Source organism: Myotis nattereri (genome assembly GCF_964212035.1).
Source record: "Myotis nattereri genome assembly, chromosome: 9".
NCBI lineage: Eukaryota > Metazoa > Chordata > Mammalia > Chiroptera > Vespertilionidae > Myotis > Myotis nattereri.
Genome location: NC_138084.1, coordinates 1,520,096 through 1,545,422, shown reverse-complemented (window position 1 = coordinate 1,545,422; position 25,327 = coordinate 1,520,096). Strand labels below are relative to the sequence as shown.

At 67.4% G+C, this 25,327-nt stretch overlaps 3 protein-coding genes across 20 annotated transcripts; 1 reads left to right on the top strand and 2 right to left on the bottom strand.

Annotated features, from left to right (window-relative positions):
• Nucleotides 1-85: 85 nt before the first annotated feature.
• Nucleotides 86-17,295, bottom strand: TSPAN4 (tetraspanin 4). 12 transcript variants are annotated; one of them, XM_081098962.1, is made up of 10 exons: nucleotides 15,435-15,569; nucleotides 13,913-14,129; nucleotides 12,113-12,204; nucleotides 9,354-9,433; nucleotides 3,292-3,483; nucleotides 2,689-2,763; nucleotides 1,949-2,050; nucleotides 1,704-1,835; nucleotides 1,515-1,598; nucleotides 87-827 (listed from the first exon to the last, which is right to left on the bottom strand). In XM_081098962.1, the coding sequence occupies exons 4-10, from the start codon at nucleotides 9,414-9,416 to the stop codon at nucleotides 759-761; spliced, it is 717 nt and encodes a 238-aa protein (XP_080955088.1). In that variant the 5' UTR covers nucleotides 9,417-9,433; nucleotides 12,113-12,204; nucleotides 13,913-14,129; nucleotides 15,435-15,569; the 3' UTR covers nucleotides 87-758. The 12 variants fall into 12 exon arrangements, with proteins under 12 accessions (XP_080955085.1, XP_080955088.1, XP_080955087.1 ...); XM_081098959.1 differs by lacking the exon at nucleotides 13,913-14,129 and having other exon boundaries at nucleotides 86-827; nucleotides 15,435-15,572; XM_081098961.1 differs by lacking the exons at nucleotides 13,913-14,129; nucleotides 15,435-15,569 and adding an exon at nucleotides 17,230-17,295.
• Nucleotides 16,883-18,988, top strand: POLR2L (RNA polymerase II, I and III subunit L). The gene is made up of 2 exons (XM_081098966.1): nucleotides 16,883-17,715; nucleotides 18,730-18,988. The coding sequence occupies exons 1-2, from the start codon at nucleotides 17,621-17,623 to the stop codon at nucleotides 18,836-18,838; spliced, it is 204 nt and encodes a 67-aa protein (XP_080955092.1). The 5' UTR covers nucleotides 16,883-17,620; the 3' UTR covers nucleotides 18,839-18,988.
• Nucleotides 18,989-19,879: 891 nt separating this feature from the next.
• Nucleotides 19,880-24,684, bottom strand: CD151 (CD151 molecule (Raph blood group)). Of its 7 annotated transcripts, XM_081098951.1 has the most exons (10): nucleotides 24,570-24,631; nucleotides 23,564-23,619; nucleotides 23,378-23,477; nucleotides 22,398-22,482; nucleotides 22,071-22,262; nucleotides 21,711-21,785; nucleotides 21,235-21,339; nucleotides 20,982-21,140; nucleotides 20,810-20,896; nucleotides 19,880-20,719 (listed from the first exon to the last, which is right to left on the bottom strand). In XM_081098951.1, the coding sequence occupies exons 4-10, from the start codon at nucleotides 22,479-22,481 to the stop codon at nucleotides 20,660-20,662; spliced, it is 762 nt and encodes a 253-aa protein (XP_080955077.1). In that variant the 5' UTR covers nucleotide 22,482; nucleotides 23,378-23,477; nucleotides 23,564-23,619; nucleotides 24,570-24,631; the 3' UTR covers nucleotides 19,880-20,659. The 7 variants fall into 7 exon arrangements, with proteins under 7 accessions (XP_080955077.1, XP_080955072.1, XP_080955071.1 ...); XM_081098946.1 differs by lacking the exon at nucleotides 23,378-23,477 and having other exon boundaries at nucleotides 23,564-23,685; nucleotides 24,570-24,684; XM_081098945.1 differs by lacking the exon at nucleotides 23,378-23,477 and having other exon boundaries at nucleotides 24,570-24,684.
• Between the last annotated feature and the right edge of the window lie 643 nt (nucleotides 24,685-25,327).

Here is a 25,327-nt window from a genome sequence, read left to right as displayed (position 1 = left end):
GCTCCTGAGAGGCCCATCCCCACTGGACCCAGCCCCAGCCCTCACTGCCCATCAGCCCAGGTCGCAGGATGCCACCGAGGCGTTTGGCTGGTGCTGGGCCTGGCAGCTGCTCGCTCCCCGCGGCCCCTTTATTTGCAAAGTCGTACAAAGAAACACTTCAGGGCCATGTTCCCAGGACAGGACAGGAACCCTTAACAGGCAGCAAGGAACTGAACTCGCCTTGCTGAGGATACCCGGGCGGGGCGGGGGGGACAGAAATGCAGGGGGATGGAGACACTGGACAGGTCGGGGACTCCTCGTGGTTCCTGGGGCCTCTGCACCACTTCCTGGAGCTAATCTAGTGGAGGTTTAGGGGCTTGTCCTCAGACACACAAGCCCCCATCTGCTGGCTGGGCAGCTCGCCTGAGCCTGTGTGTGTCGTGGAACCCCACGTGGGTAGGGGGGCCCACAGCCACGGGCTTGCCTAGGCATGGTGCCCCGTGGGGAGTCGGCAGTGACAAACGGGGGGCTGCTGCCCACGCACTTTATTAGATGCACCAGGAGCCTGCCCTGCCCCACATGGAATGTGATGCGGGCTCCGCCCGTCCAAGCACCGGGGCGCAGGAGGCCTCCCCACCCAGCCCTGTGTCGGGTCCGGGAAAGCTGCTCTGGAGAATGTGTGGGTGGACACAGAAGGCACCAGCTGCCCGTCCGGCACGAGGTCATCTCCCCGGGAGGTGGCATCCTCTGGCAGCGGAGCAGGTGGCAGGCAGGGCAGCCTACGCGCAGTAGGTGTCGGCCTTCACCACCTGGCAGTACATGGTCATAGCGAAAGTCAGGCCCAAGATCTGCGGGGACACGGGGCTGGGCTGAGTGGAGCCAGAGTCATGTCCTGCGTGCGGCCGCCCGGCCCCTCTGAGGATGGCCTCCACCCTTGGCAATTCAGGTCCATCACAACCAACCCTCAGCCCTGCAGGCATAGTGGGCACCTCGGGCCTCCTGGGACTCAGCCCAGGCCCGCCTCTCCCTGGCATGGCCAGCCTGGGCTCCGCAGGCGGCCTCAGGGCCAGCGCCCACCTGCCGGGCCCCACCACCCTGCCCCTTGCCCATTCATCCAACTGTGATCGTCACTTCCGCATGTTCATCTGCTCTGGCTTCGACCCAGGAACGGTGGCTGCCCTGATGACCGAGGTTACTGACACGGCTTAGCCCCCAGGATGCAGACACTCAGGATTCCATGGGGCCAGGGGTAGGGCCGCAGGGCCCCAGCTGGACCTGCCGTCAGGGCCTGGGCGGCCCACCCTCCCTCTCTCTACTCTGGGCAGCCCTGTGAGCACCACCCGCTGGGCAGGGGCTGCAGGAACAGGGCTGGGAGTGCCCAGGGTCCTCACACAAGCGTCCAGGCTGCACCTCCACCTCCTCCACTTCGCTCATGGAGGCTCCCTGTCCACCCGCACGGACCCACCTCCTCCTGGGGACGGGGCTCCACGGGGGCAGGGCATCTGCGGCTTTGTTCCCTGGGGCGCCCTCCGTACCTGCACCAGCGCCGTGCACAGCCCAAAGATGCCCACGGCCAGCAGGTTCTCCTGGAGCCACATCTTCACCGTCTCGTAGCACGGCTGGAGAAAGGGGGGGTGTCACCGGGCGCACTGCTGCGAGGCTGGCCCTCTACCCCCAGGTCCTGGGGCCAAACCAGCAGACAGACGGGACGGGCGCCGGCTCACCGCCTTCCACCAGGTGCCAGGGGCATGCAGCCCGCAGCTCTCACTGAACTCCAGGCAGCAGGAGTCGGGCACACGCGTGGCATTGTACACCTCGAACCAGTCCGTGTAGTTGGAGACGCCACAGCAGCGGAACTGCGGGAGGCACCGGGCGGGATCTCGCTGAGGGGCCCACGCCACACATCCCGCCCACAGGTCCAGCCACGCCCCACCCGCCACGCCTCCTGCCCCACAGCCGGGTCCCTTACGTCGGTCTGGATGATGCTCCAGGCGTTGGTGAGCCCCACGTTGCCTGGGGTGCCATACAGGTGCAGGCCCTTCTTCAGATCGCGCTGCGCGTACCTGTCAATCTGCAGGGGCAGTGTGGTCAGCGGGGCCTCCCTGTGCAGACCCGCAACGCCTGCCCTCGGCCCCTCCCTGGAGTCACCTCCCCCCAGAAGTCCCTGCAGCGCACAGGCCTTTGTTCTGCCGTGTCCGGCCCCTGGGTGCTGAGCACTGGATTAGAGTCGGACACAGCAGCCCGAGCTCAGCTGGACGTACAGACAGACAGGTACACGGACTCCGAGCTGGGTGTGCCCACCGGTCAGCACACACAACCCTGCCATCGGCTGAGGGGCCTTGAGGCTCCAACACCCCCGAGCAAGGAGCAAACCAGGCTCCGTCCCTAAGACCCTCCAGGAAAGGAGGGCGTCTGTGGTGCCAGGAAAAAGGAAGTGGTCCCCAAAGAGCGCGGGGCCAGGCCCAGGCGGCGGGAGCCAGCTGAGCGCCCACACACAGGAAGTCACAGTCCCGGGCCACCACCCGGAACAAACACGTGAGTGAGCCCGGACTGACATCAACAGACGACTAAGGGAACAAGTGGGAGATCAACTACCCACAGTGAGCTGGGCGTCAGACGAGGGGCCGCTGAGGCCAGCCACTGGCCGGCACACTAGCCTGCGGCCCCTCGCCGACGGAGCTCCCAGGAGCTGGTGGCCGAGGGGCTGACCTTGTCAGTGTAGGCGAAGAAGAGGACGGTGACGGTGACCTCCAGCAGGAACACCAGCAGCAGCAACACGAAGAACTGCAGGGGGTGGGGGGACACAGGCTCAGCACCCCGGCCCTCCGCCCAGCCACCCAGGCCCTGGAGCCGGCACTGTCCTGGGCGGCCACGCCCTCCGAGTTATCTGCGGCCATGGTCATGGTCATCCCGCCTCTAAGTCCACCTCCAAGGCCACGGCCAGCCCAGGAGCATCTCAACAAAGCGCCCCAGGACGGGGGAGGGGAGGGGGGCAGGAGCTGGGAGGGGTCCCGAGTGGGCGGTCTCGGGAAACAGGCTTGTCACGCGTGTGTGACGGTGGGCACGTGTCCTGACTCAGGAGGCCCCTGTCTCAGAGCAGCCCGCAGCCCTGGAGGTGGAGCCGTGAGTGGGAGCCTGTGCCTGGCCCCATGCCCACACAGGCCCCGCCCCACGCCCGCACAGGCCCCGCCCCCTACACAGGCCCCGCCCCACACCCACACAGGCCCCGCTCCAGGCGCCCCCCCCTCCGCACAGGCCCCGCCCCAGGCGCTCCCCCGCCCCACGCCAGCACAGGCCCCGCCCCGCACTCACGGTGAGCAGGAGGCACTTGTTCTCCTTGATGGCCCCAATGCAGCCCACGAAGCCGATGGCCATGATGAAGGTGCCGGTGACGATGAGCAGGTTGGCGGCCGACAGGGACGGGAAGGAGGAGGACAGGGTGGCGAAGTTCCCCTGCGTGGCGGCCAGCCAGATGCCCACCCCCAGGATGCCGCATCCTCCCAGCTGGGGCAGAGGAGAGAGATGGTGAGGCAGCAGCCAGGGGCGTCCCGGCAAGCCCGCGTGCACCTCGAGGGCACCCTCCCGGTCTTGTCCGGACAGCAGGGCCCCACACCGAGGGCTTGGTCACACTGTGGTTGGTGGGAGGCGTTGGTCTGCAGACACTCGCTTTCATGAATGGGGCGCCTGTTGAGGCAGCCTGGGCAGGGGCCCCAGAGCACCCCCAACTCACCCTCCAAGAAGCATCCCCCCCCCCCGCCGCCCCCAGAACACAGCCTGCACCTCACCCATCCACACCGGGTCCAGCCCAGGGAGCCCCACCTTAGAGGCCCCAGCAGAATCCTACAAGCTCGCTTTTCCTAAAACCCAGCTTCCTTCTGGTGGGTGGCCTGAAGACCAAACACCAGACCCCAGGTGGGCCGCCCAAAGCACCCACAGGTCCCCCAAGGGTGCAGGCAGGCTTGAAGCAGAGCCTGCTCCCCGCCTCGCTGCCTCCTCAACCACGACAGCTCTTACCGGATTTCATAATTGCTCATTATTACAAAAATCAATTAAAATCAGAGGAAGAAGGGGGAGAGGGGAGGCGGTGATGAACCGGAGAGGGCTCTTGGCCTCGCCTGGTGGCGGGGCGCCCAGGGCTGGCCGAGGGGGCTAGGGCTCCGGCTCCCTCCCTCAGACAGTGAGGCCTTGGGCTCTGGGTCGGCTCCGGATGAAACGGAGGATGTGTTCCGGGGTGCAGGCAGCCCCACAAACGCTGGCCTGCACTTGGGGACTGACGGCTGATGGCTCTGGGGAAGGCCAGGCAGCCCTGCGGGCCCTGCCCCATTCTAGGACTGGACAGTCGTGGGACCCTGCACCCCCACCAGGGCCCAGGAGCGTCCTGCCAGTCTGGCCTCGGCCCCCCTGGGCTCGGCCGCAGGGCAGCCCCGGCACAACTACACCTGAGTGCTCACCCTGCCCACCCGGGACAGCTGGGCCACCGACTCCAGGGACAGTGTCACTTGCCCAGGCCACCAAGAGCCCGCATCACCCACAAAAGCTTCCCAAGCTCTACAGCCAGACTCGTACCCATTTCCCAGGCAAGTGAACCGAGGCTGGGAGATGAGCACCCACCCACTCCCTAGGCCTGGGCCTCAACCACAGCAAGGACCCCACAGCTCAGGCTGGCCCTGTGGGCTCAGCCCCTCCCCCAGTCAGCCTGGCTGCAGGGCTGGGCGTGGGGGTGGCAGCTGCCGCTGGTCGCCATCGCTGTCTCCATCACTCACTCGGGAGCACATGGTGCATTAAGCCTGCCGGCTGGCAGGAGACCACAATCATCGGGGGCCGGGGTGAGCTCAGCCCAGGCCTCCTATGGCAGTGACAGCGAACCTATGACACGCGTGTCAGAGGTGACACGCGAACTCATTTTTTTGGTCGATTTTTCTTTGTGAAATGGCATTTAAATATATAAAATAAATATCAAAAATATAAATCTTGGTTTTACTATGGTTGCAAATATCAAAAAATTTCTATATGTGACACGGCACCAGAGTTAAGTTAGGGCTTTTCAAATGCTGACACGCCGAGCTCAAAAGGTTCGCCATCACCGTCCTATGGCATCTGGGGTCCCTCTGGGCAGCGCCCGGCTGCGGTGGGGGCTGCAGAGGCGACAGGAGAACCAACCAGGGGCAGGAAGTGCCAGGGCCCCATGCTTCTAGGTTCCGGGTTGGGGGACTCTGGTGCAGAGGCTGAGCAGGCCTTGGGGGTTCCCAGAAGGGCCACCCTGTGTGACAGCGCCTCCGCCGTGGCTGGGATCAGAGCCTGCGAGGCGTTACGCTCAGCGTGTCCCGCTCAGGGGAAACGGGGCTGTGACCCGGCTACAGGGGCCGGGGGGATGGGGGGGGCTCTCTCACTGGACACACCACCTGGTGTCTGCCCCCCACACACACTCAGCAGCTGGTTCCTCATACTCCGCACACACACACCCTCTCCTGGACCATCCTCACCTCAGAGCCAAGTGTGGGCACAGCCCAGGGGGTAGGGTGTGCTGACTGTAGGGAGGTGTGTGTGCCCCCACGTGTAGGTGGGATAGAGGAAGGCCCCCCGAGCCCCGGCGGGGGGGGGGGGGGGGGGCTGTCCATGGTGCTGACTGCAGGCGAGGCCTCGGAGAGGGAGCAGGACTGGGCACCAGTGCCCCTGGGCACCCTGAGCCTGTCTTCGGGAGATGCCACTCGAGGCCTCATGGGGCACAAGGGAGGCAGGGGTGAGCACTGACTCATTTCCTTCTCCCATCTGCCTGCCTGGCCGTGCCCCAACTTGTCCCCATGCCCATCGGGACATCAAGCACCCGTCCCCATGGCCTCTGGGTCTCGTGGGATCTCCAAGAACCCCGGTGGGGGAGGGGGAAGGCTGTGGCTGGGGCCACCCCCTGGGGCACTGTGTGCAGGAATAAGGCCACGCAGACCCACACTGGGGCAGGGGAGGGACCTGGGCAGGGAGGGGGCCGCCACTCTGGGGAGGAAATTGTCAGCCAGGCCACTGGATGGAGGACAGTGACCCGCTGGATTCGCTGGCCCCTGGCCCCTCACCAGTTCACAGCTCTGGCATCAGAGGGTCACAATTCGGGGCTGGGCCTCAGGCGGAGCCACGGTGGGTGAGGCGACCTCTTGGGGCAGGTCCCTGACAGAGGGGAGGTGCTGAGCTGCTTTTTTTTTTTTTTTTTAAATATATTTTATTGATTTTTTAAGGAGAGGAAGGGAGAGAGACAGAGAGCTAGAAACATCGACGAGAGAGAAACATCGATCAGCTGCCTCCTGCACATCTCCCACTGGGGACGTGCCCACAACCCAGGTATATGCCCCCGACCGGAATCGAACCTGGGACCCTTCAGTCCGCAGGCCGATGCTCCATCCACTGAGCCAAACCGGTTTCAGCTGAGCTGCTATTTAAAAGCCAAACTGCTGCTCTCTGCCTTCAAGGGTGGTGGCTGGCTCCTGTCGGCAGGAAGAACGGGACCACACTGCTTGGTGGGGAAGCTGTCGGGGACAAGGAGAGGGACAGCAGGAAGGGGCCGTCCAGGGGCCGGGGGCCCAAGGGGGGGGGCCACTGCCAGCCCTGGTGGGCGTTTCCTTAAGTAACACCCCACACAAGGTCCTGGCCTCCAGCCTGAGGCGGAGGAGAGACCCAGACACAAGCCACCCACACCTGGGACACCGACACGCGGCCCGCGTGGTCACAGACGCCTCTCGCCACTACTGTGTCACCTGCGACGATGCACACACCCTCACACTCAGACATGCCGCCCTCTGCCCGGGGCCCCCACCGGCGCCCAGGCCCCTCCACATTCAAGCACATTTTCACAGAACAGCCACCCAAAACGCTCCCAGACACGCGCACTAACACTGCATGCCTGTGCTTAATAAAATTACCTGTAATTTTAAAATGTTTCTGCGTTTGCAGCTTTTAAAACATTTTGGCAGGAAAATTACAGCCTCCAAGTACAGGAGAAAAATGGGCCCCATTACATCCAGACACAGAACATCACCGGCAGGAGGATAAACCGGGCTGGCTCCCCGAGGAGAGCGCCCCCGGCCCTCCCAGGGCAGGCTGGCCAGACGGCGAAGCTGGGAACCCAGGACGCCACCCCAAGCTTACCAGTGTCCACCCTGCACCTCCCCAGCCGCTCGCTGACTGCCTGGGGCACGGCCGGACCCACTGCCCAGCCAGACAGAAACCCAGCTGGGCCAGAAGCAGACTCTGACCCACCACAGCCTGGGAGGGGAGGGTCCACCGTCAGGGTCCCCACCCAGCCTTGCCCCCTTGAGCCGTCCCTGCCTCTCACGCCCCGAGCACACGCCCTGCCCTCACCTGTCCCTGGCTGCCACCCTCCTTCCTGCTGTGGCTTTCTTGGTCTGCATCTTTTCCAGGTGGCCTCGGGCACGGTTGGTGATGCCATCACCTCCAGGCCCATGGCAGGGTGGGTGCCAGCAGGCCCTCTGCTGACGGCCCTATGGCCACACGGCTCAGGGTGGCAGATGGCCGGGCAGCAGGCCATGTCCTTGGAATGGGGTGGAAGGCTGGGTGCCCACAGGGGCCAAGCCTGTGCCCAGAAGCCCCTCACCTGGCAGCCGGCACAGCCTCGGTATGGGGGCTGGGCACGGTGGAGGGCACCATCTACATGCAGTTCAAGAATGGCAGCCGCTGCCCAGCGGCCGCAAATCAGGTCTGCAGCTGCCCGCGGTGGGTCAGGGGTTCCCCACCTCGGCCGTTACCAGGTGGCGGAGGCTGCCGGCCCTGAGCTGCTGGGGAAGCTCCTGTGGGATTTGCAGGCTACGGCCCCGCCTGGGGACCCCTGCTCTCTGCGCAAGGCCCACAGGAGGGACCTCTTCTCCATGCAGGCAGGTGTCCCGGCGGCTGAGGAGGGCAGATGAGGGGAGAAGCAGGGACCTGGCCATGCCCCACACCCACTACCAACCCCCCCCGCCCCCCCCCCGCCCCCCCGCCAATCCACAACCCACATGCCCACCCTGGAGACACCTAGGCTGCCAGCTCTGGTCCCCATCTCAGCCATCAGTGCTACCCAGGCCGGTGCCCCCTGCAGCTGTCAGCATCCCCACCTCTTCCCACGCCTGCTCGGAGCTCCAGCTGCACCACCTCTCTTCGGGCTCCGGGCCTGGCCCCCCTCTTCCAGGGGCCCCTGGCAGAGAACAAACTCTTAGGGTGACCCTCCGAAAAGCAGGCATCTTGGGCAAGAGCCGCTGTGGGTCACACCCCACATTTGACCCCAGGCTAGCTGCCCTCCCAGTGACCCCTAATGCCCCCCAAAGTGGGAGGGAGAAAAGCCAGGGCCCAAGGTGGAAGGGAGGTGCAGAAAGGTAGACCTGGGTTTCTAGGCATCTGTCCTCATCTGGACCACATGCAAATGAGCATGCAAATGAGCATGCAAATGCAGCCTCCTTCTGGTCCACAGCCCAGGCGAGCGAGAGCCACACCCCTCACTCCCAGGTGTGGAAGGAGGGTTGCCCAGGAATGAATGAAGGAACCAGAGTGACCTTGACATCCTCTCTCCAGCAGCCTCCCCCTGCCCGGCCTGTGCGGTCCGAGGCCTGGCCAGGCTGGCTCCGACCTGGGCAGGTGTGACACCTGCCTCCCCACAGCCCCCACCTTCCCTGCAGCGTGGGTCTGGGAGGCAGCTCTGTCCCCATCCTGGGGGAAGGGCCGCCTGACTCAACACAGGCACCTCCCGTCTCAGCAAAGTTATGGAGGCCGCCCCAGCCTGTTGGAGGAAAAGGCAGCAGGCGAGGCGCCCCGCAGACACTCACGGTGCCCGCCGTGCCCACAGCCCGCTCAGTGTCCCCCGGCCAGAGCACCCACAGTGCACACCCCCTCTCCCTTCCCACGGCTCCTCCAGAGACTGGGGTACTTCACCCCTACAGCCCCTCATAAGCCGGGGTCCCTGGGACCTGGTAGGTGGGTCCACTCGATGGGGGGGTGGGGGGTGGTAAAGAGCTCAGGCTGCGGGGATGGAGGGAAGCAGAGTGGAGCCCCAGCCCAGCACACAGACCAGGACGGACCCCTGGCAGGTGCCGCTCAGTGCCCCGGGCAGCCCGACCGGGCACGCACGTGCGGGACACATCCACCTCGGGAGGAGGACACGGCGCTGCTGCCCAGGGTAGAGGCCGCCTGGCCTCCCCTTCCCCCACGCGCACCCGCCCCATTGGCCGGTCCAGCCTGGCCCCCAGCCAGACAGCGACCCGCACGTCCCGCCCCTGCGACCCGCACGTCCGCCCCGTTCCGGCCGGAGCCGCGGCTCTCGGTTCTCCCTGGGTCCCTCCAAGAGCGAAGGCGACCCCGGTCCCCGGTCCCCGGTCCCCGGCCCCCCCGCCGCGGCCACTCACCCAGAAGAGCAGGTTGAAGGCGAACATGAGGTACTTGACGCCCTGGAGGCAGCCGCGCGCCATGCCGCAGCGCTGGAGCTCTAGGAGGAAGATGAAGGACAGGTCCAGGTAGAAGACCACGTACTTGGTGCCCTTGGGCGCCGTGCAGCGCGCCTGGGCCGCCGAGGGGCCGGGGCTGCCGTGCAGCCCGAAGGGGCCGCCGCCGTCCCCGCCGTCCGCGCGCCCGTAGAGGCTGCTGTAGCGCCGGAAGGGGCCGCCGCGCGCGAAGCCCGGCTCCTTGCCCTCCGGCGACGGGCTGCGCCGGTACGTGGACTCGTCGGTGCTGGAGCGGCGCATCGCGCCGGGGCCGCCGGCAGGCTCAGCGCCCCGCGCCCGCCGCCGCCGCGCGCCGCATCCCGCCGGCCGCCCGCCCGCTCCCGCCCGCGCGCCCCCGGCCCCGCTCCCCTGCACCCTCCCGGCCCCCCGCGGTAGCAGCCGCGAGAGCGCCCCGCGCAGACCCGGCGGGTCCGGACACCTGCCCGGCCCGCCAGCCGCAGCCCCGCGCCCCAGCCCCGAAGCCCCGCCCCGCACCCCCCGCCAATCTGCGCCCCGCGCCCCAGCCCCGAAGCCCCGCCCCGCGCCCCGCGCCCCAGCCCCGAAGCCCCGCCCCTGCCAATCTGCGCCCCGCGCCCCAGCCCCGAAGCCCCGCCCCGCGCCCCCCCCCCCCGCCAATCTCCGCCCCGCGCCGACCCTCCCCTCCCGGCCCTGCCGCCGGGCAAATCCGACAGCTCGGCCCCGCGCCGGCCAATCCTGGCCTCGGGCGACGCCCCCGCCCCGCCCTGCGCCCCTCACGCTCCCGGCCTGGCTCCCCAGGGAGGAGGTGCTGGCGGAGGGCTGGACAGAGCGGGGAGGGGGGGGGGGCTCGTCCCCGCAACGCTCACCCCAGGAAGGGCGCCCGGCCTTTCACGGAGCAGCTCTATGCAAACCCAAGTGGCCCCCTGCTGTCCGGTGGGGCCTGGGGCGGCTCCGGACCAGAGCGAGGTAACACATAGCGCCTGGGAGTGTAGCCCAACACGTCTTGGGGTTCCCACTCTCGAGCAGCCTCCTTTACCCACCCCCCTAACCGCCACCCCCCCCCCCCGGGCTGGGCGAGGGCCGCGCTGGGACCCCAAAGCTCCTGCAGCTCACAGCTTGAGTGGGGAGGGCTGGGGAGGCAGCGGTCGGCCTGGGGGACCCAACCTGGGGGGCCCAACGCGGGGGACAGTGCTTGGGGAGGCTGGGGGGAGGCAGAGCTTTGATTTAAAAGCCAACCCCTGAGGAGTCAGGTGAGCGAGGGCAACGGGGAGGGTGTCCTGGGTGCGGGGAGGGCAGGGGCTCTGCAAGGCAGGGCTGGGAAGTTTCAGACTGAAAGAGGGGGCCGGGCCCTGGCTGTGTTGCTCAATGTTTAGAGCGTCAGCCCATGGTCACCGTTCAATTCCCAGTCGGGGCATGTACCTCGGTTGCAGGTTCAATCCCCCGCCGGGTTGGGGCACATGTGGGAGGCAACCGATGTGTCCCACATCGATGTTTCTCTCTCTCCACCACCCCCCCTTTCTCTCTCTAAAAATCAGTGGAAAACCATCCTCCGGTGAGGATTAACAAAGTGAAAATAAATACAAAGCGCCCGGCCCCCCTGGCTGTGGTTGAGCATCGACCTGTGAACCAGAAGATACCGATTCCATTCCCGGTCAAGGGCACAGGCCCAGGCTGTGGACTCCATCCCCAGTGTGGGGGCAGGAGACAGCCGGTCCATGATTCTCTCTCATCACTGATGTTTCCATCTCTCTCCCCCTCCCTTCCTCTCAGAGATCAATAAAAAGAAAGAGAGAGAGAGAGGGGCCTGAGCGCCGGGGCTCAGGGCGATGACTGGGGACCCAAAGGCAGGCCCATGGGCGTGGGGCAGCCCCGTCCAGGCCCAGAGACCAGCCCCGCCCCCAGCACCCTGCTCCTCCCCAGCCAGGGTGGCTGGCAGCCCCTCCCAGGCCTGCCTCTGCGGCAGGGACAGCTGGCCACACGGAGCCCTCAATGGTTTGAAGCTCCACTACCTCCTCTGTGAAACTCGTGGTAATTTTTGAACCAAGGGCCCCAACTCTCCTTTGCGCCAGCCCAGGCTGGAAGTCCGAGCCCGGGACTGTCCCCGCACACTCGGACTGGACCCGAGCCAGGGTCCCAGGCACCCAGTGACCCGCACCCCCAGAACATGCACCTACGCCCCTTGTACTGAAGATGCTGGGCCAGAGGTGGGTGGGGACGGGGCCTGGCTCCCCAGGCAGGGCTCCCACGGGCTCCCCTCCACGGCTTCATCACGTTGGGGCTCCGGCGGGGAGAGGGCGGTCGGGGGTCGGCTTGGGTCTCCACATTGGGCCCAGCACCCCGATGCCCTCAATTCCATCTCCCTCAGCCAGTGCTGTCCCAGCGTCCCCCAAAAGTCCCGCCACCCCCACTCCATCTACCAAACCCTGTGCCCATCACCCCAGGTGAGCAGGTGAGTCTGAGTTGAACTGTAAGACCCAGCCCAGCACCAGGGTCCGTTGGGGTGTGGACACAGGTGGCCGGTGATCCTGTCCCCAAAGCCCAGCCCCTCCCCCACCGCAGCCCCTCCCCCACCGCAGCCCCTTCCTGCCGCAGGGGGGGCTCCAGCAGAGCACACTGGGGAGGCAGCCTCGGCTGGCACGGCCCAGGCCCAGGCGAAGCCAGGCGGCAGCCAGACCTGTCCCCACTGCCGGCAGGCGGCGACGTACCTGGGCTTGCCACGGGAAGTCAGGCGGGCGGTGTGCGGTGGCCCTGGGGCCGGGCGCGCGGTCAGCAGGCCCAAGGCAGGCGGGCGGGAGCTCTGCGGGAAGACGGGCAGGATGAGGCCGCACCCATGAGTCACTGGGTGTCAGGGTCCACTCCCCCGCTGGGTTGGGGCACATGTGGGAGGCAACCAGCCGATGTGTCCCACATCCATGTTTCTCTCTCTCTACCCCCCCCCCCGCCCCCGCTTTCACTCTCGCTAAAAATCAGTGGGAAACCATCCTCCAGTGAGGATTAACAAATAAAGTGAAAATAAATACAAAGCACCCGGCCCCCCTGGCTGTGGTTGAGCATCGACGTGTGAACCAGAAGATACCGATTCCATTCCCGGTCAAGGGCACAGGCCCAGGTTTCGGGCTCCATCCCCAGAGACCAGGCAGCCCCCAGGAATGCGGGGCAGCCCTCCCCTGGGGATTAGGTCCCTCTGGGGGGGGGGGCAGCAAGGAGCAGCTGGGGGGCGGGGCATGGGGGCAACACTGACCAGCGGCGCCAAACAGGGGAGCTGCATCCCCAACCTCTGGTCACTGGGCCTCTGAACGCCCAGGCAGGGAGGCAGGTTTGCACACGCAGCGACAGGCAGTGCGCGTGCAGGGACACACTGGCAGAGCACACGTGTGCTCAGATACCTGGACTCACACAGACTTGGCTGCTAGCCAGCCATGCGTCACCGCCGAGGTCCTAGAGCCCTGAGACCAGGCTGTGTCCCCCTCCCCCAGGTGCCCTGCACCCCACCCCTCCTGGGCTGCAACCTCCTGCTCCCCCCAGAGCCATGGCGATGACTGCCCAGGCCCTGCCTCTGCCCTCAGCACTTCCAGGGGCCTATCCTCCCCACCAGCCAGGAGTGCGGGGAGAGGGCATCCCAGCCACGCCTCCACCCTCCCCTCGGACCAGGGGCCGGTCAGCCGGGGGCTGGGGCAGGCGTCTTCCCAGCAGCCCGAGGGCACAGGGATGGGAAGGCTGAAAAGCCCCCTGGCAGGTGCCCACTGGTCCGGTCACATCTGGGGTGGACAGACCTCTGCAAGGGTCAGCCCCGACTCCTTCCTGCGAACAACCTGAGGCCCACCCCCAACCGCAGGGGGAGGAACAGCACCCACCAGAGGGGAGAGGACCTTGGACACCCATCCGCGCCACCCCGCCCCCCAACGCTGTGCCTGGGGCTGACCTGCCTGCGGAGGGGTTGCAGGCCCAGGAAAGCATCAAGGCAACGGGCCCCACCCTCCCCACTGTCTTTGACCAAAGCCCACAGCAACATCCAGAAGCTGACACCACGTGCCACACCTCCCACCAGCACAGGCCCCAGCTGGGCCTGCATGTCCCCTGCCCCAGACCTGGGCAGGCCCTAAAGGGTGGCCCCTCCGGCACCCTCATGGCCCCAACACCCTCCTAGGCCCACATCTCGGGACGGAGGCCAACACCAGGATGGAGGACCCCCAGCCCCAACCCTGGGCAGCCCCTGAACCCCCTGTGAGTGACCCCCACCCTCCCAGCCCAGACACAACCCTGCCATCAGGCATGGGTGCCGCTCCCTCCCTCCCCCAGGCCCCGCCTCCTCCTCCAGGAAGCCGCCCTGACCCACTCCCAACTCCGGGCCTCCTTGGAGTGCAGGGCCCACAGGTCTGTGTCCCCAGAGCAGCACACACAGCAGGCAACAGGGCTGAGTGGGCCCCACCGGGGGGGGGGGGGGGGGGGAGAAGGGTAGGTAGGGCCCAGGCAGCGTGAGCTACTCAGAGGCCATGGGCACCTACCTGGCTAGACCAAGGCTCACTCACAAAGGGCCTGTCCAGGAAACAGCGCGCCCACCTCGGACTTGGCGGCCTGGGGCGGAGGGACAGTCAGGCGATTGACTGCGCGGCCCCCTGAGCCCAGCAGTGGCGGGGCGGCCGTGCACAGCCCAGCCAGGGCAGCTCAGCTCGGGGCGGAGGGCAGCGGCAGCTCTGAGGCAGCTTTGAGGAGCTGGGAGGCCTGGCCAACACAAACAGGCCTGCGGTGTCCCCTTCCTGCTGCTGCTGCAGCTCGAGGGCCCAGCGCCCACCCAGCCCCCAACTGGGGGAGGGGCACGCAGGCACCAGGTTGGCACCCCCTGTGCACGCAGGCCCCAGGCCCCCGGGCTCAGGGGCTGGGAGACAACTGCTCCAAGGGGGGGTCCCGCTGGAAGGGGCCACCAAGGGCTTCTGTTCTCCTCCAGGGCCCACCCAGGCCAAGCCGAGCTCAGGGCCTGCCCACGGCTCCTCCTCCCCCTCAGGTATTCCTCAGCTGGAGGCCACCTGGCCCGAGAGGTGGAGGGGGACACAATGAGGACCCTGGAGAGCGGGGTGCATGCCCATCGACCAAGGCCCTGGGAGCACCCGGCGTCAGATGCCCAGTGTATGCCCACCACACCTCAGTGAAGGCCTGTGCCACCGGGACCCACATCAGGCCCAGGCAGCCGGGCTGGGCTGGCAGTGCCGTTCTCAAATGCCATGAGCCCGGGGTGCCCAGTAGGTCATTAGGTTAAGGCCACGCCAGGCCCAAGCACACCTGCAGCACCGCCTGCCACTCAGGACACCCCAGCCCCAGGGCCCGGGGTTCATGCGGGGGCAGCAGGGGGGGCGACCGGCTGACTCTGGGGAGGAGTCCAAGCCGGAATGTTCATGGCCCCGCCCGCGCATCCGGGGTGAGCACACACGACCCACAGCACGGAGCCACTGGCCCAGCCTGGGCCACGTCCACACAGCCGGGCTCAGGACCCTCCAGCCCCACAGCAGCTGGTTCCCCAAGGGGAAACTGAGGCTGTGGCCCAGGACCAGTGGGCGGGGCCTGTTACCAGGACAACGCTCAAGGCCAAGTCTCAGCAGCTAAAACTTCAATCTTGGATTTCCCCTTCTCCCCTGCCTGCCCTCAAGTGACCCTCTGGCAGGAAGCAGAGCGAGCTCATGAGTTCCAAACCACATGTGAGCACAGACCCCCTCTCGCCCCCCACTACTGGGACAGGACACCCGTTCTTGGAACCTGCACCTCACCCTCTGGTCCTCCCAGAAGCCCGGGCCATGCCTGTGCTGACACTCCACGGAGGGGTCAACAAGGGCCGCAGTACCCGGCAGGCAGGCGTACCCCGGCAGGCGGGCAGAGTCCCCCCCACCCCCACCAGTGCCCGGGCCCCCATGGCTCCCTCCTGCAGAGAGCCTGGCTCTCTCCTCAGCTTGCTCCCCCAGTACACGCTCACCCGCAAACACACACACACACAGCCACTCTGGGCCCAGGGCGGGGGGCGGGGCGGGCAGGGCTGACCTCTGAGGCTCCCCGGGCTCCTGTGGTCCAGCCTGGGCAGAGTTGAGCTGGGAGGACTCAGAACCCCAAGTGCCCCAAGGGGCCTCTGCGCACGGGCTGGGACGGGCAGCCACTCTGCTCCCCATGGCCTCTGCTGGGAAATCGGGGCGCTGCAGGGAGGAAGCTTGGGAAGAGGATGCTGCCACCGCCCCCAAATCTACATCCGGCGCTCAGAATCCCAGGAATGTCCACTTGGCTCAGTGCGGATCAGGGCGGGACTCCTCCCCTCACTCCCCGTAAACAAAGGCTCCCTCCGGGCAGCACTGGTGGGCAGGCCTGGCCCCTCCTCCAGGAGGCCTTCTGCCCCCACCCCGGCCCGAAGGTCCACGGCGGACACCCCCTGCCCTCCTGGGCTCGCTCTCACCTCCACCACCTCCGCAGCCTCTGTGGCTGAGCCTGGGTCTGACCCCAGGCCACGGTGACTCAAGGCCCCGAGCCTGCCCATCTGGCCAGGGACAGGATGTGCGTCCAGTCAGTGGGAGGGGGGTTGAGGGGTGTCAGGGAAGGGAAGTTGCTTTGGCTCGTGGCTCTGCACGTGGCAGGGTGGGGGATGGCAAATGCCATTGGGGACGCGGTCCAGGGTCCAGGGCAAAGGTGGAGGCGGACACTCCAGGCGGCCAGCAGCTCTGGCCAGCTCTACCCAGGACCCAGAGGACCCTCCATCTCCCTGCCCCCCAACAGGTCTGAGAGGACAATTAGCTGATGCTGGGACCCAAGAGAGATGCAGATGTCTGTGCCAGGCCAGCGAGCCTGCCTGGAGCCTGCACACACCCTAAGTCACAGGTGCCACTTGGCGACACAACCAGCCCCGCAGCCCAATGCTCACCTCCCCGCAGGGAGCCTTCCCTGCACAAAGCCTACCCCCAGCCCCGGCCCCGGATCTCGGGGCTCACCCCACCCCATTTCCAGACACACAGCCTCTCCTTCCTGTAAACCCTCCGTGGCTCCTGCCCCATCACCTCCGGCTCCACCACCTACCCTGGCCCTGGCCCAAGCCTGTCTCCTGGAGCTGCCCTGCACGTAACCTCCAGGCCTCTGCCCAGGGGCGCCCTGTGCCAGCCTCTGTCCGCGTTCACACACTCCGGCTCGCCCCTAGCGAAACCCGGGTTCTTCAAGGTTCAACTCAAAGGGCGCCTCTTCCGCGACGCCCTCCCCGACCATCCTCTCCGCTCCGCTCCCGTCCTCACACGCGAGGTCCGACGCCCTCAGACCGCGGGACCCAGCACAGCCTGTCCCGGGGCGGGTGCAGACCCATCCCGGCCCCTCTCCCGCAGCCCCTTCCCGGGAAGAAGGGAGGAGGGGCGCGGGCCAAGCGATGGACCGGCGCAGACGGGGAGGAGCCGCGACCGAGCGCGCACGGACCGATCGCCCACCCGCGCCCCCCTCCCCTGTCGGCTCCTGGTAACTACCTGGCCGGGGCCGGTATCGTGCGGACGAGCGGCCCGGGCGGCACCCCGAGGAGACCCCAGAACTCAGCCACAGAGACCCCCCGGCATCGGGCAGGGGCTCCGGGCAGGGGACCCCTTTCGGGGCCGGGCCAGGAGGGGCGGCGGGAAGACCCGCCCGTGGCCGCGCCCAGACCCTCCGCCCCCGCCGCGGGGTCTCCCCGCCACTTGTTGCTGCGGCTCGGCTCGGGGCTAAGCGCTCGGGCTCGGAGGCCACGCCGGTTCTCTCGGGCCCGGGCTTGGGTCTGGTCCCGGCTGCGGCGCCGCGGGCGGCGGGACTCCGGCCGCATCCCCACGGGCGGACGCTGTACCTGCGCGCGCCGTCCGCCCGCCGCGCCGCTCTCAGTCGTGCGAACACGAGAAACGCGAACCGCGCCGCCGAGCCCTTGCGGCCGCGCTCGGACGCCGTAGGCCGGGACGTACCAAAGCTACAGGCGGGGGGCGCCCTCCGCTCCTGCCGTGGCCGCGGGCCCTGGGACCACCGCGCGCGCGTAAAAGAAACTCGTCGCACCCTTAGTGAAATGGTCTCCGGCCAGACGTGGGAAGTGACGGCCCATGGCGCCGGGGGCCCGCAGGGCAGGAGGGAGCGGGGTCTGTCACCCCCGCGCGTGGATGCGCCCGGGGGGGCGGGGACTGAGACCCTAAAGCCGCCGGCAGCCGGAGAGCCGGCAGTCGGAGCGCCGCCGCTGCACCGCTGTCGCCATGATCATCCCCGTGCGCTGCTTCACGTGCGGCAAGATCGTCGGCAACAAGTGGGAAGCCTACCTGGGGCTGCTGCAGGCCGAGTACACCGAGGGGTGAGACGCCGGGCTGGGCGGGCGAGGGCCTCCTGGGCGGTGGGGAAGTGTCCCCTGCGGGCCGGGGCCGGGGGCCGACGTGGGGCCGGAGTAGGAGTTGGGGCCGGGCCGGGGGGCCTGGGGCGGACGTGGCGCCGGGAGCAGGGATTGGGGCCGTGCCGGGGGGCCTGGGGCGGACGTGGCGCCGGGAGCAGGGATTGGGGCCGGGCCGGGGGGCCTGGGGCGGACGTGGCGCCGGGAGCAGGGATTGGGGCTGGGGCTGGGGCCGAGGAGGTGGGGCAGTGGCCCAGGGCTGCCGGGCAGGCGGCGCACACCGACCCCAGGTGACCTGCGTGGGCTGTCAGCCCCAGAGCCCAGCCCCGCTCTCGGGAGAGCGTCATCCCCCCTCCCCCTGCAGTTTGGGGGACGGAGGGAGTCGGGCATCAAGCCATTGGCGGTGGGGGCTTCTAGGTGCCCTCTGGCCAGTCAGGGCGCGCCTCCTCCCTGTCCACCTGCTCCCTGACCTCTCCGCTGTGGGCCCCCAGGCCCCGCAAGCCCCCTTGTCTTCTGGGAGTAGGACAGCTTCCTGAGACGGAGCTGCCGTCGCGAGGCCCCGCAGCACAGTTACCCGTGCCCGCCCGCCCGCCCGCCCGCCCCTGTTCCCCACTCGCCTCGCCTTTGGCCGCTGTGCGGACGGCCAGGTCCTGGTCACATCTGGGGGCCTGGGGTGTGCCAGTCCGCGCAGGCTCTCAGTGCGGTGTGAGGAGAACAGGGGAGCCATGGATGGGCAGGTGTTTGCACTAGACCCCGAGGAGGCTGCTGGGGTGCCCAGGACCCCTCCCTGCCAGCCGAGCACTGGCAAGGACCTCCAGCCTGGGCTCCCCTTTCCCATCCCCGCGCATTGGGGCCAACGGTGTGAGAGTTTTCTGGAGGCCTCGAGGGTGAATGGTCTGGGTCCCAGGGACACTGGGGGCTCTTACTGGCTTGGGACATGGCCGAGCTGGCTCTCTAGAGACCTTCCTCTCCTGCCCGCAGGGACGCCCTGGACGCGCTGGGCCTGAAGCGCTACTGCTGCCGCCGCATGCTGCTGGCCCACGTGGACCTCATCGAGAAGCTGCTCAACTACGCGCCCCTGGAGAAGTGACCGCGCCGCCCGCCGCGGGGACCCCGGCATGTCTGGCCTGAGACCCTTTTGCTGAGGCGTGGGCAGCCGGAAGCAGTGCTGCCCGCAGCCGTGCGGATGTTTGTCTCCTGCTCTGGAAGGAACCACCCAATAAAGGTCTTTGCAGAACCACGTGGAGGTCCTCACTGTGTCTGGCTTTGTGGGACCCATCGCCACCCACGTACCTGTGTTCTGCCTCGTGCAGAGGCCTCTGGGGGTGAATGTGGGCCCTCACTGCCTGGGAGGGGGGAGAGCCATCCCCATGGCAGCCACTCAGCCTGGGGTGTCTCCCTCAGGAAGGGGGTGCTCAGCCCCACAAAGGCACGGGCAGCAAGAGCGTGGGCACTGGCACCCCACCCCCATGTTCTGGGTGCTCGTCAGGTTGAGAGCAGAGCTCCCTACATCCTCTCTCCCAGGATTTAAAGGATCAGGAATAGAGGTCCTGCTGCCAAAAGCTTCCAGGCTGCACCCAAGCTCAGTAGCCCCCCAGCAGGTCACAGGTGGCCCTGATGAGGCTCTGCTGGCTGTTGGGCTGGCTGGGCTGCCCGAGCCCTGGGCATTAGCCTGGAATCCTGTGGGCCAGCCAGAAGAGCTGTGCCCCGGGGAGGGTCAGGTGGGCCCTGATGCCCTCTGGCCAGCAGAACGCAGAAGCCAACTTCAGAGCCAGGGAGGCAGCCTTCTCCAGCCCCGTTGCCCAGGCATCTGAGAAGGTCTGCCCAGGGGTGGACAGCCCAAGTCTTGGGGACGGCCACTGGGCAGAGAGGTACACATCCTGCCAGACCCCAGGCCTCACAGCTCTCCAGCCCGGGTCACAGCTGCACCACCATCTTCCCAGATGTGTGAGGTTCTGCTGGGCCTGTGCTCAGCTGTCCCTGCCATTGGTCCCCTCGAGTCCTGTCAGACTCGGCTTGCACCGGCTGCCCTGGGCCCGGATCTGCCCTCCTGTGGCCGTGGGTGGCAGCTCCGTCCTCCTTGCTGGACGTGAGGGCTCAGGTCCAGAACCATCAGTACCGTAAGCACCTGTGTATCCACACGTTTATTGAGCACCTGCTGTGTGCAGGGCAGGTCTAGTCATACAGCAGTGAGTACATACCCCCAGCCCCTGCCCCGGGGGAGGGAGACAACAGTGAACATCGTGGCCTTTCTGGTGATGGGGAAAGCAGCAGGAAGACAGCGGGGGGCTCAGCAGAGGGGTGGCTGGGGACCGGGGGTCAGCAGAAGCACAGGACCTGGGGGTGGCACTGCGACCTGGTGGCAAGCACACGGAGCTCCTCACCTGCCGCCGATCCACACCCCCCTGCACCTACCCCCAGCGTCACCCCTCCCAGGCCTGCCCCCACCACTATGTGGGGTGTGTCCAAGGGTCTGGGAGCACCATAGGGTGGGCCAACCCAGCCCCTCCAACTAAGCACAGGCACCAGGGAGTCCCCTGAGGTGCCATAACCTCCCCTCCAAGGGAAGTGGCCTGTGCGGGGGAGACTTTATGACAGAACCCAGGCCCCCACATAAGCAGAAATGCTGGGTGCCCCCAACTGCAGGAGGGGTCCCTGCCTCAGGATTGGCATGCAGCAAAAGGCACTTGAAGCTCGCTCTGGGGATGGGGGTCCCCAGAGGTCACGGTGGTGGCACGTTGGTGGGGGCAAGGGCATGAGAACACAACCTCCCTGGCAAAGGGGCAGAGGGTAAGGAGAGGCACCCAGGGACCCCAGCTCCCTGGCCGTCAGTAGTATTCTAGTAGTATCCACTCAGTAGTCACTCCAGGGGAGCTGTGCCCACGTGCCCAGCGGGCGGCCGCGGGCGGGGTTAGTAGTGCTCCAGCTTCAGGCTCTTGTACAGGCAGCAGGTGAAGATCATGCCGAACACCTGTGGTGTGGAGCCGGCATGAGTGGGCCCCGGCCGCCCGCCACCCAGTGTCCCCGCACCCGCGAGGGCCCTCCCTGCCCAGGCCCGCACCTGCACACAGGCGATGCCAAGGCCCACGGCCCCGATGATCCTCAGATGCTCCTGGATGAAGGTCTCCAGCTTGGTGATGCAGCCGCCCTGAGCGGGGAGGGGGGGCACTGAAGACGGGCAGGTCCCCCACACCCAGCATCCCTCACCTGGAGCCCAGGCCCCGCCCACCTACCTCCACCCTGTAGATGTTGGAGGCGTGGACCCGCTGACCACAGTGGGCCACCATGGTCTTGCAGCAGCTGTCGGGGACCAGGCGGCCACCGGCCTCCCCAGAGCGGATCCACTCGCTGTCCTGCCAGTCCTGGGAGTTGTTGCTGCCACAGCAGTGGAACTGCAGGGAGAAGGCGGCAGGGCTGAGTGCCCGCCCCACCCACCCCGCGGGCTCCCTCGAGATTCCAGAGAGGCCCCCCGACCCACCCACCAACCTCCTGCTGCAGCTTGTCCACGGCACTGGTCACGCCCTCGTGGCCTGGCTGGTGGTACCGCTTGGTCATGGTGTCCTTCAGGTTCTCCTTGAGCTCCGCGTTCAGCTGGGGGCAAGGTGGTGACAACTTCAGCCACTGACTAAGACCCTCCGAGGGGGGCAGATGCGGAGAGGTGTGTGGAGGACGGGGTGGGGGGGCCCAGGCTCAGGTGCTGGCTGAGGAGGGGGTCAGGTGGGCTGGGAGAATCCCCCAGGGGAGCCTGGGGAGGGGCCGGGGCAGGGCCGGAGCTCCAGATCCTAGGAGCACCTGTTTTCCCCCACGAGCCCCTGCAGTGTACCCCACCCCCTGCGACCCAGCCCTCACCTCCAGGGCCTGACGCACAACGGTCAGCTCTGGAGCTCGGGGTCTGTGTGTGCGTGTGTGTGTGCGTGTCCCTGTGTGTGTGCATCCCCGTGTGGCCTGTCCGGGCCCCTCACCTGCTGGTAGTAGACGTAGGCCAGGATGCCGGCAACAATCTCCAGCAGGAAGATGATGAGGAGCAGGATGAAGTACTGGGCAGGGAAGGGCGCAGTGAGCAGGGGCACAGACACCCCCATCCACGAGGCGCCGCCCTCAGCTCCCAGTGGTCACAGGGTGAGGGCTCCCCTCAGAGCAGGTGTCGTCCGCCACCGGGGGCTCACAGGAGGGCTGGGCAGGTGGGAGGGACACCCCCGACAAACACAACAGAGGCAATCCTGCAGTGTCACACTCGACCCCCCTCAGTGCCTTCTTCCCCAGACAGCCAGGGGGCCCCCACCCGGGGACCCCGCCCCCAGGGCCAGCAGCGCCCTGCTGACCGGGCGCAGCAGATTCCGCCGCTCCTTGAAGGTGGCACAGCAGCCCAGGAGACCGGTCACCATGACAACAACACCAGCCACCACCAGGATGTAGGCTGTGGCCAGGTAGGTGTTCGAGGCCAGCAGGCTGATGTAGTCACTCTTCAGGGCCAGCGTCCAGATGCCCACGGCCATGACGGCCAGACCAGCCAGCTGTGGGCACAGCGGTCGGTCCCCACGTGAGCCCACGACCAGGACTCCTTTCGAGGGCCAGCCCAAACCAGCCCCTCCAACTAAGCACGGGGAGAGGGAGGCCCCGAGGTGCCATAACCTCCCCGAAGGCCTCACCCAGAAGCAGCAGTTGAAGGTGAACAGCAGGTACTTGAGGCAGACGGTGCCGCACGTGGTCTTCTTCTCGCTGAACTCGCCCATCCTGGCGCCGGGAGGCAGGGGGTCAGAGAGCCCCCACCACCGGGCCTGACTGGGAGGACAGCCAGACACCAGAGGGGACAAAGGGAGGGATGCCGATGCCCAAGCAACCACTGACCCTGGGAACCAGGACACTTCGCAGGAGGGCGGGTCAGGGGACCCCATTACAACCAGGGCAGAGGCCTGCTGCCCCAGCCCTAGAGGGCGGGAGGGCCTGGCTTCCCTGACCAGACCCCCGGGCACAGAGGACCCCCAACCACCAGCGGCTGACTCACCCCCACTGGCAGCCAGGGTAGGAAGCCCCGGGCGGGCGGGCACCTTGTGGTGAGCTCATGCAGGCCCCGCCCCCCCCACCCCAGCATTCCCCAGGCCCCATGTCACAGGCTGGCTGGGACCTACCTACAGCTGCCAGAGGGGAGGCCACTCAGAGACAGACTGGCCTACCCTTACTAGCCATGTGGCCTCGGGAAAGCCCCTCAGGCTTCTGTGAAAGGCCAGACCTTCCTTCCTTCCTTCCTTCCTTCCTTCCTCCAGAAAGAGTGGGCACTGTGGCCCTGGCCGGTTGCTCAGTGGTTAGACCGTCCGCCCAGGTACCAAAGGGTCTCGGGTTTGATTCCCAGTCAAGGGCACGTACCTCTGTTGTGGGTTCCCCAGCTCAGTAGGGGCATGTGCCGGAGGCAACCAATGGATGTGTTGGTCTCACATCGATGCTTCTCTCTCTCTCCCCCTCCTCCCTCCCTTCCATTCTCTCTAGAAATCATTGGGAAAAATGTCTTCGGGTGAGGATTTAAAAAAAGAAAAAAAGAGTGGGCACTGTGGAGGGTCCAGGCAGGCAGACCCCCCCACCCCAGACCTCGGGTTTCCTCATTACTGGAAAGGGGACAGACAGGCACACTAACCCCAGTGAGAAGAGCAGCCACAGGCTGTCCTCAGAGGCACCCCGGCCAGGAACAGCAGCCTGCTCTGCAGGGCGGTGACTACACTGGGGGCGCAGGGAGGCTGTGGGACAGACGGAGGTGCCTGGGGCCACTTTTCCAGACACAGTAACTCCCACAGCCAGACTCACCGCCCCACCCAGCACTCACCTGGCTGGCAGGAATGGCTCCCGTAAGACAGGTGGACAGTTCCCCAGGAGGTTCCACTAGAAGGGCAGCGACAGATCAGAGGGCTACCCCAGGTCCGGGCGGCTGGCTGCCCCAGGCGCCGGCTTCCAGAGGAGGCACAAGTCACTCCCAGCAGCAGCCAGGGGAGCGGCCAGTATTTTGGTCTGAGCCAGGGAGGGGCAGGGCAGAGGACATTTCTGGACAGTGCGATCCTGCTAGGAGCCTCACGCCTCCTCCCAGCACCCCACCCCGGGCCTTGGCGCCAACCTGCCCCTGCCCCCTCCCCCACCAGCGCAGTGCCGCAGCCTGGGAAGCACAGCCGGCGTGGACGGGGTGGGCGCCCCACGCTCGGAGACGTGCCCCCGGGGCTGCTCGGAGGTCCCAGGCCTTGGGGGACGCTGACTGCGGACACAGATCCAGCCCCCGCGGCCGCACACGGCCAGCCGTGGGGAGGGGCCCCTCTTTCCGGGAGAGTCTAGCGGATGTGAACCCCCAGGGAAAGGGCGGCCAGAAATAGTTCCTGCGGCCGGGAACCGAGCCGCCCCACCCCAGCCCCTGCAACTCAGCGGGGCCCTCGGAGGCCCGCGCAACCAGGAGGGGGACCCGGGAGGAATCCTGGCCCTGGGAGGAATCCCGCGTCACCGCGATGAGGTCACCGCCGCCGCCGCCCGCCCACCCACTTGCACCGGGTGGTGGGCGGGCCTGCGGGCGGAGGAAAGGGGACCGGTGACCAGGAACAATGAGTGGGATGCTCAGGTGGGGCCCTTGGCCCAAAGGGACCGCCAGGCGGGTCTGAAGACCCGGGAGGCGTCCTGCCCTCGCCCTGCGCCCCCCCCCCCCCGCCGCCCGCCCGCCCGCACAGCCTCCTGGTGCCCGGCTCCCTCCGGAAAGGGCCTCCCGAGGCGGCGGCCGGGCCTCCGAGCCCGCGCCACGCAGGACTTGGGACTCTCGGCCCCTCCCGGCCGGCCCGGCCAGGTGGCGCACTCACCGGACGTGTCCGAGCCGAGTCGGGCGGGGATAGAGGCTAAGAGCGCTGAGAATGCACGGCCCGCCGGCGGCCTGCGAGGGCGGTGCACCGGTCGCCTACGGCCCCGCCCCGACCCACAGGTCCCGCCCATTCCGACAAGCCCCGCCCACGGCCAACAAACCCCGCCCCGGCCCGCAGGCCCCGCCCATTCCGGCAAACCCCGCCCCAGCCCGCAGGCCCCCGCCCACGGCCAACAAACGCGACCCACAGACCCCGCCCACTGCCAGCAAGCTCCGCCCCTGTCCACAGGCCCCGCCCATGGCCAACAACCCGGCCTACGGCCCACAGGTCTGAACGCGCTCTGCGCGGGCGGGCGGGATACCAGCCGGTGCCGGCGCCTAGAGAGGGTCCCTAACGGGACTGTGGAGGCCGGGCGAGCTGCAGCCTGGAGGCCTCCACAGCCTGACCAGGGCCCAGGCCCTCAGGATACGGAGACACTGAGCTAGGGGCGGGGGAGGTGGGGGAGGCAGCCAGCCCAGCCAAGGCCTGGACTCTGTCCAAGACCCTGCTGTCCTCCAGGCCCAATTCTTCTTTCCCTCCTCCCAATCCAGGTTCCATCCAGAGGCTACAGGGGTCAGCAGGACAGATGCTGGCCTGGGGTTCGGAGGCCTAGGGTCCCTGTGAGAGATACTCCAGTCTGGAGGGCTCTGGCCTGGCAGTGGTGGGAGGGCTTGAGAAAATCCTGCGGACCCACTAGACTGGGAGGCTGAGTGGGGGCA